This window comes from Atractosteus spatula, chromosome 3 (genome assembly GCF_055471065.1).
Source record: "Atractosteus spatula isolate fAtrSpa1 chromosome 3, fAtrSpa1.hap1, whole genome shotgun sequence".
In the NCBI taxonomy this organism is placed as follows: domain Eukaryota; kingdom Metazoa; phylum Chordata; class Actinopteri; order Semionotiformes; family Lepisosteidae; genus Atractosteus; species Atractosteus spatula.
The window spans coordinates 42,633,725-42,652,055 of NC_142708.1; the positions used below are offsets into that span (position 1 = coordinate 42,633,725).

The 18,331-nt window shown below is 39.0% G+C and overlaps 1 protein-coding gene across 2 annotated transcripts in view; it reads right to left on the reverse strand.

Annotated features, from left to right (window-relative positions):
• The window catches only part of uhrf2 (ubiquitin like with PHD and ring finger domains 2), a 147,193-nt gene that overhangs the window by 89,641 nt on the left and 39,221 nt on the right, over positions 1 to 18,331 (reverse strand). For both annotated transcript variants that reach the window (XM_088910809.1, XM_088910808.1), the window contains one exon: positions 17,154 to 17,399. In XM_088910809.1, coding sequence (XP_088766935.1) covers positions 17,154 to 17,399 — 246 coding nt within the window. The remainder of the gene's footprint in view (positions 1 to 17,153; positions 17,400 to 18,331) is intronic.

Consider the following 18,331-nt stretch of genomic DNA (forward strand, 5'->3'; position numbering starts at 1 on the left):
ATAATGAGTTGATGTTCTTTTTTCTCCTACAAGAACGTGGTTTTTAAAAGCTTTGGTGAGCTTTTGGCAAGTTCTATAACTGTTGTGAGTAACTCAATGTAAACATGTTCAGTGAAAATTCACAATAACATCTGGGGAAGCTGCCATAACTTTCTTCACATCCACATATGGCATTTCTGTAAAGTAATTCACGCTTAAGTCATTATAACTTTGAAATATGAATGTCTTCTATATGCACAACAAGTCTGTGCCCAAAAGCTATCTGAATATGTTTTAACTTGTCTGGGTTTGATGATAAATAAATACAATAAATACAAGTGTTTACTTGACACATTAACTAGGGTAAATATTTTTTAATGTGTATCCAAAGCTTTCTTCAGCTACCTGTAAATTTGTATACATTCTTATGTGGTTATAGTTCACTTTTAAAGAGTGCAGGCAAGTCAGAGGATCAAAAGCATTTACATACAGTAACTCTTTATGTTCAAAAAAGGTTATCTGTCTGAGGTCTACTTTAATCCTTGCTATGTAATAAAATGAAATGTTGGATGTGCTGGAGGCTTTGGTTCACTTGCCAATGTCTCCCATCACATCAGAAAAATGTTGGCAACTCAAGGGAGTGTTGACGTTCTTTCAAGTTTAAATTCAAAGCTGCAATCTCAAGCAGCAGTACTGCTAATATGCAGTGTCCTCACTCCTGCCGTCCATATCTTACCTTTCTTGACCCTAGACAAAACCAAGCAACATACTTTGCAATTAATTTCTTATTATGATGTTGCTCTTTTTATATGCAAAACCTGTTATATACTGTTAAATTACTTTGGGACACTGGTTTCAATGAAGGTTCACATTCACATTGCCAGCAGCCATATTACCCTGCAACTCATACAGTAATTGACATCCGACTGAAGCTAAGCAGGTGTGAGCCTGGTCAGTCCCTGGACTGGAGACCTGGGAAAAACTAAGGTTGCTGCTGGAAGAGGTGTTAGAGTGTTCAGTAGAGGGCGCTCACTGTACTGAGTCCTAATGCCCCAGTACAGTGACAGGGAAACTATACTGTAAAAAGCCGCTGTCCTTCAGATGAGACACAGAACCAAGTCATGACTCTCTATGTACATTAAAAATCCCAGGGCATTTCTCGAAAAGAGTAGGGCTGTTACATCGGTGTCCTGGGCAATTTTCCGATGGGCCTTTACCAATCTTGGCCTCCTAATAATCCCCATCTCTGAATTGGCTTCATCTCTATGTTCTCCTCCGCACTGATAGTTGATGTGCGGTGAGCGTTCTGGCGCACTATGGCTGGCACTGCATCATCCAGGTGGATGCTGCACACTGGTGATGGTGGAGGGGAGTACCCATTACCTGTAAAGCTCTTTTAGTGTCCAGAAAAGCACTATATAAGTGTAAGGAATTATGAATTGCATTCCAAACACCTCATTTTACAAAGTAAGCATTTTAGCATCTCAAAGCATTACAGATTATTGCAAGGGAATGCATGCAGGGAAATACAGGGAAACATAATAATAAAGGATGCAACAAGAATACTTCAGTCAATCTAGTTGTCTCATTTATTAGTTTATTAGCTAGATGAAATTTTCATACTGTCATTTCTTAAAAGTGCCTTTCTGACTGGGAAGATATTTCTAGATATGTACAAATCTTTGTACAAGGAAGTGTTTCCTGTTCTCAGTTCTAAATTAATTCCCTTTTGGTTTTCAGTTATGATCCTGTCCTTTTACCAAATGTAAAATAGTCCTTTGGTTTAGTCCGGTTAAACTGTGCCCCTGTGGCATGGAAATCAACAAATGAGTGTGTCGGCACAAATTTAAAATGAAAATATAAATGGCAGACTATATTCTTCATATGCATCCTTACAATCATATATAAACTGAAGAACTGCACAGTCCGTACCAATGCATCATCATCCACCTCTCCATTTTCTAACTGTTTTGTCCAATTCAAGGTTGCAGGGGTAACCAGAGACTAACCCCAGAAGCAATGGGGGTAATGGCAGAATACACTGAATGGGACACCAGTCCATTGCAGGGCACACACAGACACAAGCACACAAGCACGTACACATTTACACTAGGGCCAGTTTTCCCAAAAATCAATTAACTAACCAGTATGTCTTTGGACAAAAAAATATGTCTTTCAGAAGAAAACCAAAGGAAACCCAACAAACACATGGAGAACTTGAAATCTTCATGCAGATACCACCCCAGGAATTGATCCCAGGGCCCCAGCACTGTGAGGCAGCAGTGCTAACAACTTTGCCACCATGATTCTCAATGCAACAAATTCTGTCCAAGTTGTACTTCTTACATGAATCAATAGGCAAAGATGATTTTTTTTAAACCACATTTTATAGTTGTCCAGATTTGTTGGTTAGTTGTGGGTAGTTGCTCCATTGCTCACATTTTGAGGCCTCTGTGCTTCTGAAGCCCTCTGAACCTCAATTCCCCGGCACTGGTAGTTTGGCCCTGAAGACAGCTGGAGATGCAAACGGAGGCAGAGTTGTTGTATAGAGAAAGACTGAGGAAATGACAGCATCAGACTTTCAATTTAGAGATAAGCTGCCAGGCCCTGGCACCCACAATGCAGTTGCTACAGTAGCTAAACACTTGCAATGCTGTGTCAGCAGGTTGCCATGGAAACAGCATATGAAGCAAGGGGTGTGAAAGGGCTACAGGAGAAGAGTGCCAAATCAAACTGCCATGAGCATCTGGACTAGAACGTCTGCAGCTGAATGAAAAGAAAATTCAAGGCCAGCATTCTATACTTTTTCTTTTGGGAGAAAATTATAGAAAACAGACACTGCCAGACAACCAATTCTACTAAACAAACAGGCTATTTTTTTTCATAACTGGAAGCAAACTTTTTTATTAGTATTAGTACTTGACACGATGCCTCTATATTGTCAGGTATTGTATAAATGAATTAAATAATCAAAAGTCAGTATTTCTAACAGGACATATTGGAGTAAAGCAGGAAGGGACAAAAAAGATAATACATTTCAAATCTCTAACTTCTCCTCAAAGACCAATTTTCCTGACAATTCTTTTTTTTTTTCTAAGGTGATTGACCTTAATATTTGTGCAGGAAAAGAAGCCCAGCCATTGTTGCAGTCTTAAACCTGCCTAATGTTGGAAATAAGAATAGGTATGTTTTCTTACAGATTCAGTGCGGAGATGAAAAATTGCAATGTCTCATTGAAACTGCTGTTTTGGAGTTGAAGAAGTAGAAAGGAACATATTTGCAAGGTATTTTGCTAAATTTATTCAAGAAATACAAACCATGGAGTATGAAATGGGAATAAATCCAAGAAAATGAGACAGGGTAAAACCATCTGCGTCATAATGGTAATTCCAAAGGTCTTATTACACATGTTTTCAGTCCGCAGCAATTGCAGAAAAAAGGCATTTTATATGAAGCCCTGACCTACATGAGTGAAAAGGAATGGCATAATTCTAGATCTTGATTAAAATGAGTACAAGCAATAGCTAGGAAAGAAATCAATTCCCTCACTACTCCTGTTCAAGACTTTATCCAATAATAACTCTATAATACATTAGCATCATCATTCTTAAATAAACAAATATATCAAAACATGTCTCTCTGCCTTTACTTTAAATCCACATCCAAAGCATTCTGGGAGCTCCAAACTATGACTGAATGGCTCGCACTCCCTCTCCAAGTGTAGTTGCCATAGCAACATGCCAATACCAAATCAACTCAAGTCTCTCTAAACAGTGGGAAACTAATTGCTAATTGATTTCAGCACTGTAGAGTGCCAGGCAGCACTGGTATACTCCAGGTCTTTATGCAAAGGTTCAAGGTTTTACAACCATAAAAGAAATGATCTTGTAACTCAAACAAGCACAAACAAATGTGCACGTGTAACTTAATGTTACAGTGAGTATGAAAAGCAACTTGTAAATGCAGCATACATTCAGAATCAGTGTTTATATTTTCAAAACAGGTATGTAAATGAGAGTGAGCATGGCAAAATCAAATAAAAAAGTGGCAACATAAAAAACTCCTGTAACACTAGGTATGTGATGGTGGAGATTCACTGAGCTTCTGCTCGATAACTCCCTATTTTTCACTCATCTACATTCAGAGCTGTAGTTTCATTCTTTTTCTTTATCTTTTTATTGGTTGGGTCCAACTTCAGTGCCATGCTCCTGAAGACGAAGAACGGTTTGTCTCCAGCTGTGACATCCAAGGAGAAACACTTCAGATTGGCCCCAGACCACAAATTATTTTTGCCAATTATAGAGAGAGCTCTAGCTGTATAAAGCAATTCACTTCATAGCATGCAACTTTATCTGAGACTTTGGGTTACGTTAACCCATCGTTTCAGGCTCCACCAGTCAAGGACTAACCTAAGGCTGGGTCCAGGAGGCCAAGGACCCTGATCTTCAATCTGCTACGCTACATGGATTGTCAAACGATTAGGTGGGAATCTTGGAGTGCCCCCCCCTTCAAGGCAAAGGGAAGTTGGCTGGCTTTCTTTGCTTATTATTCACCAGCCACACCAGGTGAGCAGAAAGCCTTTGCTGAAGCAAGAACCAGCACTGTGGCAGAAGGGGACTTAAAATTTTGTGATATACCCAGTATCGCCCCAGTTGTCACATTGTTGTCACTGAAGCTGCTTTTTAAGGCTCTGCCTGAAGTACATGTGTTTATTTCAAGCCTTTCCAACACCACCTTCTTCAGTGAAAAGCACTCTACGGTTTGACTCTCTGAATAAGGACAACTCCACTCCGTTTCTGACACCTTTTCCTTCTTGTCAGTGTATTACTGTCAGTGTGTGCACTTCCTATATGAACTTTTTCTTTTTATTCTTTTGTCTTCCTTGGTCCTGGTTCTGAGAAATGCTCTGTAACATTTTGCTATAGCTTCATTCAGGGAGTTGTAGGGGGGTTTAGTGTTGTTGGCACCATACTGTTCCTGACTTGAACGTTTTGTTTTGGGAGTATAGGGGGTGGTGAGGGGGATCTGTTTGGCCTTTTTTTCAGTTTGGGTGAGCCGCAGATGATAGTTTTGATTGTGATGTTTATATGCCTTGTACTCCCAGAGTGCGTACCCTATACAGGACCAGAATGCTCCCTTTCTCTTTATCACATGCCTTCCTTGCATATATGAATTTATTTTTGATGCATGCATATGACTAATGTTAATTTCTTATCCTGGTACATGCCCCTTATTTCCCCTAACAAGCATGTCAAGTGACATTTTGCATAGGAAAAGAATATATGTCACCACGACACAGGAATCACAAGAAACAACAATATTTCTCAGCTTCCTAATAAATATTACTATGTGGCTGCTTCCTCCTCTGCAGACAACAAATCAAGGCAATCACTGATTCTGCTTCATCACAGTTTACTGTTATTGATAAGGGGGTGACAGGGAGGGCAGAGTTGCTTTTTGGAAGAGAAGCTTCTCTCATAAAAAAAAAGTTACTTTATACTCCAAACACATTTGAGGCCAAATTCTTTCATCTATCACTAAAATTATTGTGATAGTTAAATACTTCTATCGCTAAAATATGATCAAACTAGTTGACTACAATTTAATAGTAGGTGCTGATATGAATACAGTCACATCCCAGTTCTAGTCAGGTCATCTGGAATACAGGGAGCTCACAAGATCGGGCATCTGCTTGACTTTGGAGATTCATGTCTGATTCAGCTCTGCTTGATACCTGGAGAATATTTAATCCCTCCGCTAGAGGTATTACTTGTTTTTACCCCTGATGCAAATCTTTTTCTAGGATTGAATTTCTTTTGTTTCAGAATCTATTTTTTCCTTACTCAGGATGTTAATATTAATCTTTTAATGCTATGAGACCATAATGCTTTTTTAGCCATCATCTCATTTACTGATATCCTGCTAGAATTGGAATCCAATTGGAAGATGGCTTCAACACTACTTTGCTATGAAAAATAGGATCCCCCTATTGTCTGGGATGCATTTATAAGTACTACTACACTGTTTGCCTCCAATTTTAATAAATCCCATCTGAGTTATTAAGGAACTGGAATCTAAATCAGCTCTTCTTGAACACTCATTGGTAAGTGACTTTTGCGAAACAACAGCTTATGAGCTTCAAATTACTAAGAAAAACTCCCTTCTCTGAGAGTGTATAGAATTCCTTATTCATTGGACTAGGCAGAACTACTATTTTCATGGCAGTAGACCCAGTCATCTCTAGGCTTTAAGATTACAAAATAATGGGAGTTTTGCCAACATTACTACTATCAAAAACTCAAAGGATGATATTGTCCCAGAACCAAAATTCATTAACTCTGAGTTTAGCTCCTTCTATGTGTAATCATCACAGAAAACAATGTTTTGCTAAACTTCAGTTGCCACATTGCTTAGAGAGCAAGGCAGCTAATTTGGATGACCATATTTTGCTGAGTTAAAGGCAGCCTTACAAAGTATGAACAGTGATAGATGGGATCCCTAGTGAGTTCCTGCATACCTTCTGTGATCAACTGAGGTTTTTGCTGAAAATGATACAGAGGTAACCATACGGAGCGGTTCCTTTAACAGGGATGTTAACTGGCATTGTCTTGCTTCTGTTAGCTATCGTCCTCTATCTTTACTGAAGTCTGATGCTAAGTTGTATATCCTCTGTTTGAGAATTCCACCCTGTCAAACTCCCTTTTATTTGACATTTTCAGCAATTTTAGCAAATTATCTGGTTATAAAATCAACTGGACCAAATCAGTTCCATTTATCTTAAATTCCTTTAAATTGGAAGACACAGTTCTACCTACAAACATCCCAGCAGTAAATATTAGGTGTATTAGTATTTAAATATTTAGGTGTTGAAATCTACACCAACTTGAATACTATGGTTTCAGCTTTAATGTTATCCATAGACAAGTTAACACTGATTTGGATAGGTGATTGCATATCCAAATCATCATATCCTGATCTCCTCCAAACAGCTGTTTAAAGTTTCCAAGGCAGTGGACACATCAGGTTTGGTGTGTCATTTGCATATCTGTGAAAGTTAATGCCCAATTGCTGCATGATCTGACCCAGAGGAAGAATGTAAATAATAATAATAATAATTGCTTACACTTATATAGCGCTTTTCTGGGCACTCCACTCAAAGCACTTTACAGGTAATGGGGACTCCTCTCCACCACCACCAATGTGCAGCACCCACCTGGATGATGCGACGGCAGCCATAGTGCGCCAGAACGCTCACCACACATCAGCTATCAGTGAGGAGGAGAGCAGAGTAATGAAGCCAATTCAAAGATGGGGATTATTAGGAGGCTATGATTTGTAAGGGCCAATGGGAAATTTGGCCAGGACGCCGGGGTTACACCCCTAATCTTTTCGAGAAACGCCCTGGGATTTTTAATGATCACAGAGAGTCAGGACATCGGTTTTACGTCTCATCCGAAGGACGGCGCCTGTTTACAGTATAGTGTCCAGGTCACTATACTGGGGCATTAGGACCCACGTTGACCTCAGGGTGAGCGCCCCCTGCTGGCCCCACTAACACCTCTTCCAGCAGCAACCTTAGTTTTTCCCAGGAGGTCCCCCATCCAGGTACTGACCAGGCTCACACCTGCTGAGCTTCAGTTGCCAGTTGTGAGTTGCAGGGTGATATGGCTGCTGGCAAGATGGGGCCTCAATACTGTCCTTTGGGGGACAGGGCAAGTCACTGACAACATATCTGATCATTCCCCAATAGAGACAAACTGCTGGCTTATTGAAAGATAGGCGGAAAACATTTCAAAGCTGTGCCTTGTAGTCAGACATAGTCCCTCAATCTCTGATTAGGGATGTTGTGGTCCACAGTGTCAAAGGCTGCTGTGACAGTATGACAGGAATGGACAGAATAATGGAATGGATCATTAGACACTTTCACAAAGGCAGACTCTGTGCTGTGTAAGGCTCAGAAATCTGACTGCAGTAGCTACTCAACTGCAAGAGTAGATAGAAACTCATGTGAAACTGCAGTTGAGTAGCTACTGCCTTCTCGAGAACCTGTGAGATGAAGGGGAGGTTGAAGATAGGCCTGTAGCTGGAGATTAGCTTGCGGTCAAGGTTAGATTTCTTTAAGAGAGGAGTAACAGTAGCAGTTTTGAGCAGTGATGGCACTGCTCCAGTCTCGAGAGAATTATTAATCAGGTCTGTGATAAACTGAATCAGAACAGGTAAACAGGATTTGAACAGAGGGGTGGCAATAGGATCCAAAGAGGATGTATATGTTTTCATTTTAGAAATGATGGTTGACAGAGCAACTGAAGAGACTACTTTAAAGCCTACAAAGCCTGGTAATGAATGTATGATGTGCAGATTGCACTTGCTGATGTAATTGTTTGCCAGATAATGAAAATTGTATCCTTAAAAATATCAAGAAAACTATACTGTACTTTGCACTTTTCATTGGTTGCTGTAGAGATTACTGAGGGAACAGGATTGAGAAACTGGGTTAAAGATGAAAAATGTCTTGGGATTGCCCTTATCTTCACTGACTAGTGATGAAAAATATTTGCTGAGAGCTGCTTTCAAAGCTACAGCACAATGGCAAGGGCAAGCAAATGAACAGTGAGGACCAATTTCCTCCACAGGATCCTGGAGCGTATGCCCTTGAACCTTCAAAAGATCCTTAAAGAGCTCAGATTCTACCATTTCTAATGTTCCCCAATCTAAAATCAAAAATGTCATTATATATGCTCAGACTATAAACCAAGCTGATTTTATCTCCATCCAACAACTCCAATTACCAGGAGTGAATTAGTTCTTAAATTCTCTGAAATTAAAAACTTTACAGAGAGATCAATGTGAATAAACATTCCTCAACTCCTTGGAAGAGGCTACTTCAAACTGCTAATCAAAATACATTCACTTTAGTTCAAGCAGACTTCGTTTAAGATCATTACTATATTAAATAGCAGTAGACCTGTTATAGGAGGAAATGATATTTGTTCTTCTGAGATAGAAAATAGACGATTTGTCTCATAAAAAAACTTGAAACCCCACTTACACAATTACACCCTAGTTATCATGCAGGCTTTCTTTTTGAATATTTACATGAAGTTAGTGTGAGTAGAAGTTTTATCTTGACAAGTAGATGTCTGACAATTTCAAAAGAATAAAATGTATTGTCTAAATCCATTCAGCTTTTAAAATCTTCATTCTAGGAAATCTCTGATTTTGCATTCCTAGTCTTGAAATATGGGTAACATTAGTGCTGAAATTTCCAAGCTTTAAATGTCCATGGTAAATGGTCATTCTTAAGATCTCCGGCCACAGCATAAAAAAATGCAACCACTGAAGGTTCTTTGAGCATCTTAAAAGGATCAATATACAGTATCTTGTATGCACTAGAAGTACAGTATCTTCATTACTGTATGCCTATGCCTGTATTTTTTAAAATCTGCAATTGTAAATTATAATTTCCCTGCATAACCTAATATTTAAATTGTGTGAATAAAAAATATAAGCCAATTTGTCAACAAACATTCAAAAACACTTACTTAAACAGACTCCTCCACAAGCCTGTGATAGATAATGGCAATACACACACAACCTCCAAGAAATGTGTGTACTCATAAGCCGTCTGCTTTTTTTATTGGCTTCACACTGCAGTGCTTGAATGTAAGCAGCAGAGCTTTGGTGCCAGCTGGAGAACAGACACAGCCTTGGCCCTGCAGGTGCTCAGGGATCGTTGGTGTGAGGTAAACCACATTCCTCCAGGCAGCTACACCCCCAGACCCACTGGCAGCCCTCAGGAAAACTGCTCTCTTTTGCCTGGAGCTCCCAACCACAGTCAGCAATTGGCATAGCCTTGATTCTAACTGACAACAGCCAAGGCGCAGAACTCATCCTACACTCCAAGTGTAATGGATTGTCAAAGAAGGCCTCGGGATATCCAATAATTATGTCAATCAGAGAGATTTTTACTTCTTGAATTAGAAACTCAATCACTTGAAAATGTGTTTGAATATAAACACTTAATTGACAAAAACGAACATTAGCATGTAAAAATACTAAAACCACAAAGTCATCTAAAAATGTCTAGACACGTTCTCTCTTTTATTTAATCAGCAATGCAAAAAACACCATCAAGAACGACAAACTGTTTAGCAATAACAACACCACATACTAGACAGCACACTTTTGAAAATGGAAACTTTAGGACTTTTGAGAAATCCCAAAAACTACAAGAACCAACATTTCACAATCTTGTGATTGTTTGAAATCAAATGTGTTTTTATTATGGCTTTATCTTTTGGATATGTCTGTATTTTAGCCCACTTCACACCTCGAGATGAAGTCATGACACATTTTGTTACTGAGTGACAAACATGTAGGCCTTTTTATTTGAGTTTCACAGTTTTTCCTGTTTGCTTTTATATGTTCTGAACAACAGCCTTAAAGCCTGAGCACCTCATAAAGGGCCCCTAAACAGCAGGCACAATTCCGTCCAAATGGTGTTGTGGTTATAGACAGACACAACTGTGTCAACTTCCAGCTCTGACTCACTGCTATGCAGACTGGTCAAATTTATTAACAGGAAGAAAAAGCACAAAAATGCAGACAGTGTTTTTAAACTGTCACTAGTGAGTAAACTGGCAATTTTGGAGTCAAGACAGTAGTCACGGTGTAGTTAACACCTGTTAAAAAAATCTAATAGGAATCTACTTAAGGACAAAGTTCAGAAGTGTTTTACACAAGTGTTCAATCCTCTTTATTACACAGCTATTATTTTATTTTGGGGCGGCACAGTGGTGCAGTGGTTAACATGGCTGACTTGCAGAGATGGGACCCTAGATTCAATTCTAGGGAAAGCACTGGGGTGCTTTCAGCATGGAGTTGGTACAGTATGTTCTTGCTGGGTTTGTGTGGGTTTCCTCCAGTGCTGTGGTTTTCTCATACACTCCAAAGACATATTATTTGTTAATTGGTTTCTGGGTAAACTGGCTCTGGTTTAAGTGTGTGTGTGTGGGTGTCTGTGTGTCTTCAGAGATGTTGTAACATTCTTTCTGCTTGTGGTTCAAAGAAAGAATGACACTTCGGAAGAATGGAGCTTTTAACCATAAAGAAGAATTTAAAATTTTAAGTGCATAAGAATAAAACAGTGTTCTTATAATTAATTACAACATTATCATAATAAACGTATACTCAATGTTGCCAGAAAAATGCTGGGCAATATGTGTCAAGAGCTGCCTATGCACTCACAGGCTTCTGAAAAGTCAATTTACTACTGGGATGTTTAAAAAAGGCTGATACACCACTGGAAAGGATTCCACACTGCCTCTAAAGCGAAGGTTTTTTTTAATTCTATGGCTTGGATGGCTGTGCTTATACAAAAACATTTCACAAAACATTTGGGGAAAGAAAATTATTCTTCCTGGCGTTCCAGAGGATGGTGGTGTTTTGAACAGTCATGGCACTGGGGTATGAAGGAGGAATTGTGGTTAAATTGTATTTGAGGACCTCCTGCCATTAAAGTCCATATTTTTATGTGCTATTTGAGTCCCCCCCCCAGCTTGTATTTGTACTTATTACAAAGGAAGGAACTCGTGAGAATTATTTAGAGAAATGGTGAAAAGGGGGCTAAAGAGATCTGGGAGAGGAATTTCAGGGCACATGTGAATGGCAGTGATCCATAAATGAATGGAGACAATGCTGGGGTAATGTGTACACCACACTGAAGGATAATTTTGGCTTGTGATGTCTTTGCCTTACAGGAAGCTTTGAATCCCTTTGAAAGGACGCAGATCAGGCAGTGTTGGGAGAAGTCCTGATCGGAAAGCAAGACATACAAAAATATAAAATGGGATTAGGAAAGCACAAAATGTCCTTGTGGTGAGTGTTTCCCCCTGTGTCCTTAGGGTAATCTAACAGGAAAATCTGTTATCAGGGCCAACCAACAGAGCAAATTAAAAACTAGCGAAAAATCAAATGCGGAAAATGCAGTGGCTCAGAGCAAGAGACTGTGAAAGTATAAATCTCTGCACATTGTGCCACCTTCAACAAAACTGCAAAATTGGAGGTTTTGGATCTCTACTACCACAAAGTCTAACAGTTTAACTATACAAGTGTACAAACCACATATCATTACATGACCACACAAAGCCTTAGTTTTTAGAAAAATAACCCCCACAGTTAGCAAAACTCTGGCTGTTAAATACTTCAATATGTGGGAAATAGGGGGTTAGGTTCCTATGGTCCATGTTATACTCATCAACAGCTAACATTACTTGCAACATTCTTCTTTAAAAAGTACAAATACAAGATTGTGAATATAATATTTTAACATATGAAAGTTATACAATACAATTAAAAATAAAACTGAGGCAATTATTTACATTCAATCCTAAAACTTAAAAATAGTAAAACAATTGAATGTACTTAAGAGAGCACTGAAATCAACCATGCACCCTGATGAGAAAAATATGGAACTCAGTGCCCAGCTGGGTGAAGCGAAGCTGGTTCACAAGGGAGATGCGTGACAGATCCAAGATGACAACACAGAGTCATGATCTGGTGAAGAAGCTGGGCACTCTTTAAAAGTTTCCATACAGCACATTGTTTCCGCACAGCATAACCATGTATGAGCAAAGATTTCCTGTGGTTGGGAAGACTGGTACTCAATATGGAAACCATGTATGAACAAGATCTTAAGTTGGCAAGAGACATGTGTAAAAAAGCCCTTCAAAATGTACTGTATGTGATGATGTTCTATGTTTTCAAATGCCAGAAGAAAGATTGCCATTCTATATACAAATGGTGATATACATAACCTTAAACAACTGAAGGCAAGTCACATTAAAGAACCTTGATTACAAGGTATTTGCTAAGGGAATAGTGAATTGATTATTGGATAACATTCTTACAGAAAAATAGCAAACCTGTACTGTTAAAGGAAGGGCAATGTGGGATACTTTGTGTCTCTTAAGATAAATTATCAATATTGAGGGGAACAAACAAGGTTTTTGCACATCGTAGGCTTGGATCTTGATTTGACCTCTAGGGATTATTTATGGGAAACTGTGGAAGACAACTGGACATAAAACAACAATAATAATAAATCAACAATGCCATGCAAATATAAATTGTGGTCTGTCAAAGCCCTTTGGAAATAACAGTGCTTTTCCTTGTATATTTTAGCAGTACTCCGACTTAAAAAATAAAGAGAATAAACAAAAATGTGCTTAAGTATTGAAAGATAAAGGGAAGAACTACCATTACTAAATTACATTACTGCCTATGCAGACAACATTAAATTTTTGTTTAAAACAAAGAACAAAAAAAGAATAGTACAACACTTTGGTGTTTATGATCAAGGGTCTTAAGTAAATTAATCAAATTTAAACTGGGGCAGTATACAGTATGGCCAGCATGCAATTTAAAGTTACCCATGACACAGAAGTGAAATATGAGACTGAAAAAAACAAGAAAAGGGTTGGTAAATGTTCTGATAAACAACTTCCTACTAGGTCCGAGATTAATACTGTAAAAGTACATTTTCTTTCAATAATGTAATTTATAATTTCCTAGTTTCCCCCTCCCACCAAAGATTACATTACTCCGTTAAAATGAGTGAATCTGTAGGACAAATGGGTAACTAAAAGAAACGCTTTAAAAGAAAGGAATGTGGAGTACTAGGCACTGTTAGAATGGGTATTAAATTTAAATACTAAATTAAAAACTGTATTCTCTAAAATCATTGTACGAGATCTGAATAGGAGGCCAGTCTAGATAGGAAATGAGTACAAGAGTTTATACACATAGACTTTATATAAACGTTTATTAAATTAACTGACTTTTGCTTAGAGAGTTTAAATATATATAGAGTTTTATAAAACAAACAAATCTATAACAAAATATGCTTGAAAGTGTTTGGTGAGAATGTTACATAAAGAAGGATATCAGATGAGATAAGCAAAGAAGTTATATAACATGTAAAAGGTAAAAGAATGCCTGAGATGATCCAAGACATAATATGACTATAACACCAGTAGGACATTAGTAAGCAAGTCTTCAGCACAGATCCACAGCACTGTACTGCAGCTTTATTGCATCCAAAAAGACTAACCTAGCAACTCAGCAACTTTACACAGAGAACATTTTAATACACAACAAGGCTGGAGACACAGCACACAAGAGCCCATAGATGACACTTTAGGCAAGGGAAGTGATAAAGTAAAACAACAGTTTCCAATGGTGAGTCCCAAAAGAATAAAGAAAAATGTTAAAAAATGTTACTTAAAAGTAACATTTTTAGCTCTTTCATTTTCACTTGGATTAGCTCTTTCATTTTCTACATTCATGCTGATACTGTATAATTCACCTTATGCATGACTGTCAAACTCATCTCCTTGTTTTATGTTCAAACCCACAGTAAGTAGTCAATTAAACTACTTGTCTATTAGGTAAATTGTATATTTCTTAAGCGTTTTCAAATTTGAATGGAAACATTCACTTCATTAAAGGTACACGTGTCACATCGAATCCCGATTTAAAGTATTACAATCATGCAATTCATTAAATAATTAGAACTATGAAACTGACAGCTCAGACAGAACAAAAACCAGAAGAGACTAAGAACTCCAGGAATTGAGTTTGAGACCCCAACTTTTAAGCACAAATTTCATAATCAGCATCCATCAATTTGGCCTCACTAAAAACACAGGCAGAAATGAGGGGTAATGTTGCACTACTGTTAAACCAGTGTGCTTTCCATGCTTGCACAGTGCACATGTACCAAATATAAAAACAGTGTACAGTTGTTTCCAAAAGTGTAGGCACCCCTGGTCAAATTGTATGTTTCAGTTCATCTCCAAGTGAAAAGAAGCTGACAAAACCTATGTAAATTTAAATATGACATCTTTGTGTAAATTATAATGCATAAGTATTTACAGTTTTCTAGATATTCAAAATAATAAAACAGTGAATATGGCATGTGCAAACTTTTGGGCACTGTGTCAGTCAGCCAGAGTCTTTCCTTTCTTTTGTATATAATATGACCAAATTTGTATATAATATGACCAAATATTTCAGACATTAATCCAAGGACTATGCATTTGCAAAGTATTATGTCATTGAAAACTGAGTGCCAGCATGAAAGGAAATGAAGAAACTAAAGAAATTAGGCAGGAGGTTAGCCATGAGATCTCCTTGATGTGAGATTCCACTGTATATAATAAATCTGGTCATTACATTAAAAAGGTATTCATCAGTAACAGCCCTCAAGTTTCCTTTTTCAGGTTGGAAAGGAAAACTTACTTTCACCATGGATAACTGTGTGTTGACTTACCGCAAGGTAAAAAAAAACAGGATTTAATGAACAGAGCTTTGTATTAGAAGTGTAGCGGCAATGCTTGTTAATAAGACAGAATTAAGTGTTGCTGTGCTTTCCCAAATGAGGCCCATCCCTCTCTTCATCTCTGTGGTGCAGCCACAGAGAAGCTATTCATGCAGGCTGATTTAATGTTTCTTTTGATAAGGGACAGCTCCCAAATGGGGATGCACTTAGCTAAGCCTGGCTATCATGATCAATGGTCATCCATTGGCGCCTATCTGTCTAGGGAGTGCCAGATGGACATCTGGACTGCATTCCTAAGTGTCAGGGGTAAGTGACTCATATCTCACCTTGATCAACCAATCAGGGACTGGTAGGGCCGAGTAACCCACGTGGGTCTCTGATGCCCATGAAACTTTCAGCCAATGAACGAGCTGAAGTTCCTCCAGGTAAAACAGGCAACACAGACAATTCTGGAAGAAGAATTTCAGAGAGGAGAATTCCAGGGGTGCGAGACAATTCCAGGGCAGGACGGCCCAGGAGCAGAAAGGCTCCCAAGGGCAGGACATTCTCGCAGCGCGCCTCCTGACCATCCTGAGACTCAGCCCGGACAACCACGGAACGGCCAGTGTGTCCAAGTGCCAGAAGTTTGCTTTGTTCTAAGAGTCTAGAGCGGAGGTTGCCACGAGTAACCAAAGGATCCACCCAAGGTTAGCATCAGCAGCAAGCCTCGTGAACAGGTCAGAACTGTGGACAGCTGAATCACTATTCAGAACTAGCGCTTCATCAGGAACGAACCGGTCCTCTTCCTGACCTGTTGGGACCCACAGTCATCTTTTCTCCTGTGCACAAACTCTTGCTAGTTTCAGCCAAAACTAACTAGCCGGTCTTCAGAGAGCATCAGCAGCGCACCGTTGCAAGCCACACAGCACAGCCTGGCATGGAGCCAGAGAGCGCGGATTGGACAGCAACAAGCCTGCAACTGCTTCTTTGTGCCTGCAGGAGATCTGAATCCCCAGAGATTGGATGAGTATTCAACTTCACTGCATTACAGCTCGAGAATTCAATTGTTATCCCAACCAGTTGATATCAATTTAATTCCTAAGAGTTATGTACTTGTTTTGAGTATCCAATGTAGAAGTTGGAACCAAGTTCAATTACGAAATGGTCTAAATGAATGATATACCGAACGTATGTCCTCTTGATATGTGTAACTCTTCGTAACTGACTGAATATATACCTTTTGTATTCTGATAACCCTCACGATAAGATCTGTTAGGTTTATATGCATATTCTATGTATTAATAAATGTATCCTCGTGTATTAGTACCTGTGTGTGTGCGTTGTTTGAGTTATATCGCATGGTTGGATTCTGAGACCATTAAAAGAATCATTTTGTGATTTACTGCCACAATTAATAATTGTCCCAGTAAATGCCCAAACCCCTACAGAACTGGTGCCTCATGAGAGCACACTACAGAAGTCATCAGAAAATGGGGTATTAAACATTTATTTTACTTCATTTCAGCAAAAAAATTAAATAGATCCTAAGATGTAGAAAGCATTTTTTCCTGTATTAATTCTAATCACCAGACTAAAATCAATTTTCAATATAAACATTGTTTTATACATTAAACCTCCCCTGGTAACCTATGACTGCAGTGCTGAAAATCAAAATGTAAAACATGCAGCAAACATACCGGCTAAATATAGCCTCCAAGATACAAATTAGATATGTTCTACAAAGGTTCTGGGCTTTGCAACACAGATCTTATCAGATCTGCTTCCCAGCTGCAGGCCTTCCCTGTGATCAAGTCCAAATTCAGGTAAGACATTAGGAAATAGGGCACACACTTGCCTTATACACGCCAATGCCAGGGTCAATGAGAAATGTGCGAGCAGAAGTAGAGGGCTGATTGTCCAGCTGCGGACTTAGAGACTTGTTCCCATTGTTGTTGCTGGTCAGGGTCCCCGAACTGCAGCCAGTGACATCTTTCTCCTTCTTGCCCTGGGCATCAGGTGGGTCAGTCTGTGAACGGATGAGCAGCTGCACAATGTCATTCAGTCCCACGTTATAGTCAAACAGGGTCTGGCCATCTTCCATCTTAGAAAAGAGAATAAAAACCAAGGCTACTCATTAGATGTTCCTGTTTATTTGAAAGAACAAGTTGCACACAGTACACATACACATTTTATGCAGTATACACTCAGGGGTAGCTTTGCAAACACAGATAATCCATCCTTTTTTTCTAAACGCTTCACTGATTCAGGGTATCTGGACCCTGCACCAGCAAGCAACAGGCATACAACAGGATACACCCTGGACAGGACACTAGTCCATTGTAGGGCACACACAGACACAAACACACACTCACACCAGGGCCAGTTTTCCAAGAAGCCAATTAACCGATGTTTTTGGACTGTGAATTAAAATCCAAGCACAGAGAGGGAACCCACACAAACTTCATGTCAAAAGATCCCCAGGTCCAGAATTGAACCCAGGGCCCCAACTTTCCAAGGCAGCAATGTTAACCACTGCACCACCTTGCCACCCACATGCAGCTCATCATAAATGTTAATCTGCATTAAAGAAACTTCAAAAACGTTACAGCACAATAGATGCAGTATGTGGTCCCTGGCATCCTGTAGAATGTGTCAATAATTTCAAATGAGAATGAATGTGGTTATCATTTAAACCCACTTTTCTCAACTGGTTGTGCCATGGGATTCAGATATGAACAGGCGGACTGTGGAATTTTGGAAGTCACACATGGAAAAAATTAAAATGAATAAATTAATTGGTTTATATATTTTGTGGAGTATGCAGAGTGCCGTGTAGCACATTTATTGTATGCGTTCACAAAACAGAGACCACTCACTGTTCATGGGGAATCTGTAGTGAGTCCAGTTTTCCAAATCTGAGTGGTTGAGCAAGAACTCCATGTTTCACTGCATTTTTACATCTGTTCCCTCTGAGATCCTCATTCAGTCACATTCAACAGATTTTACTTAATTTGACATTGAAATTTAACCTCA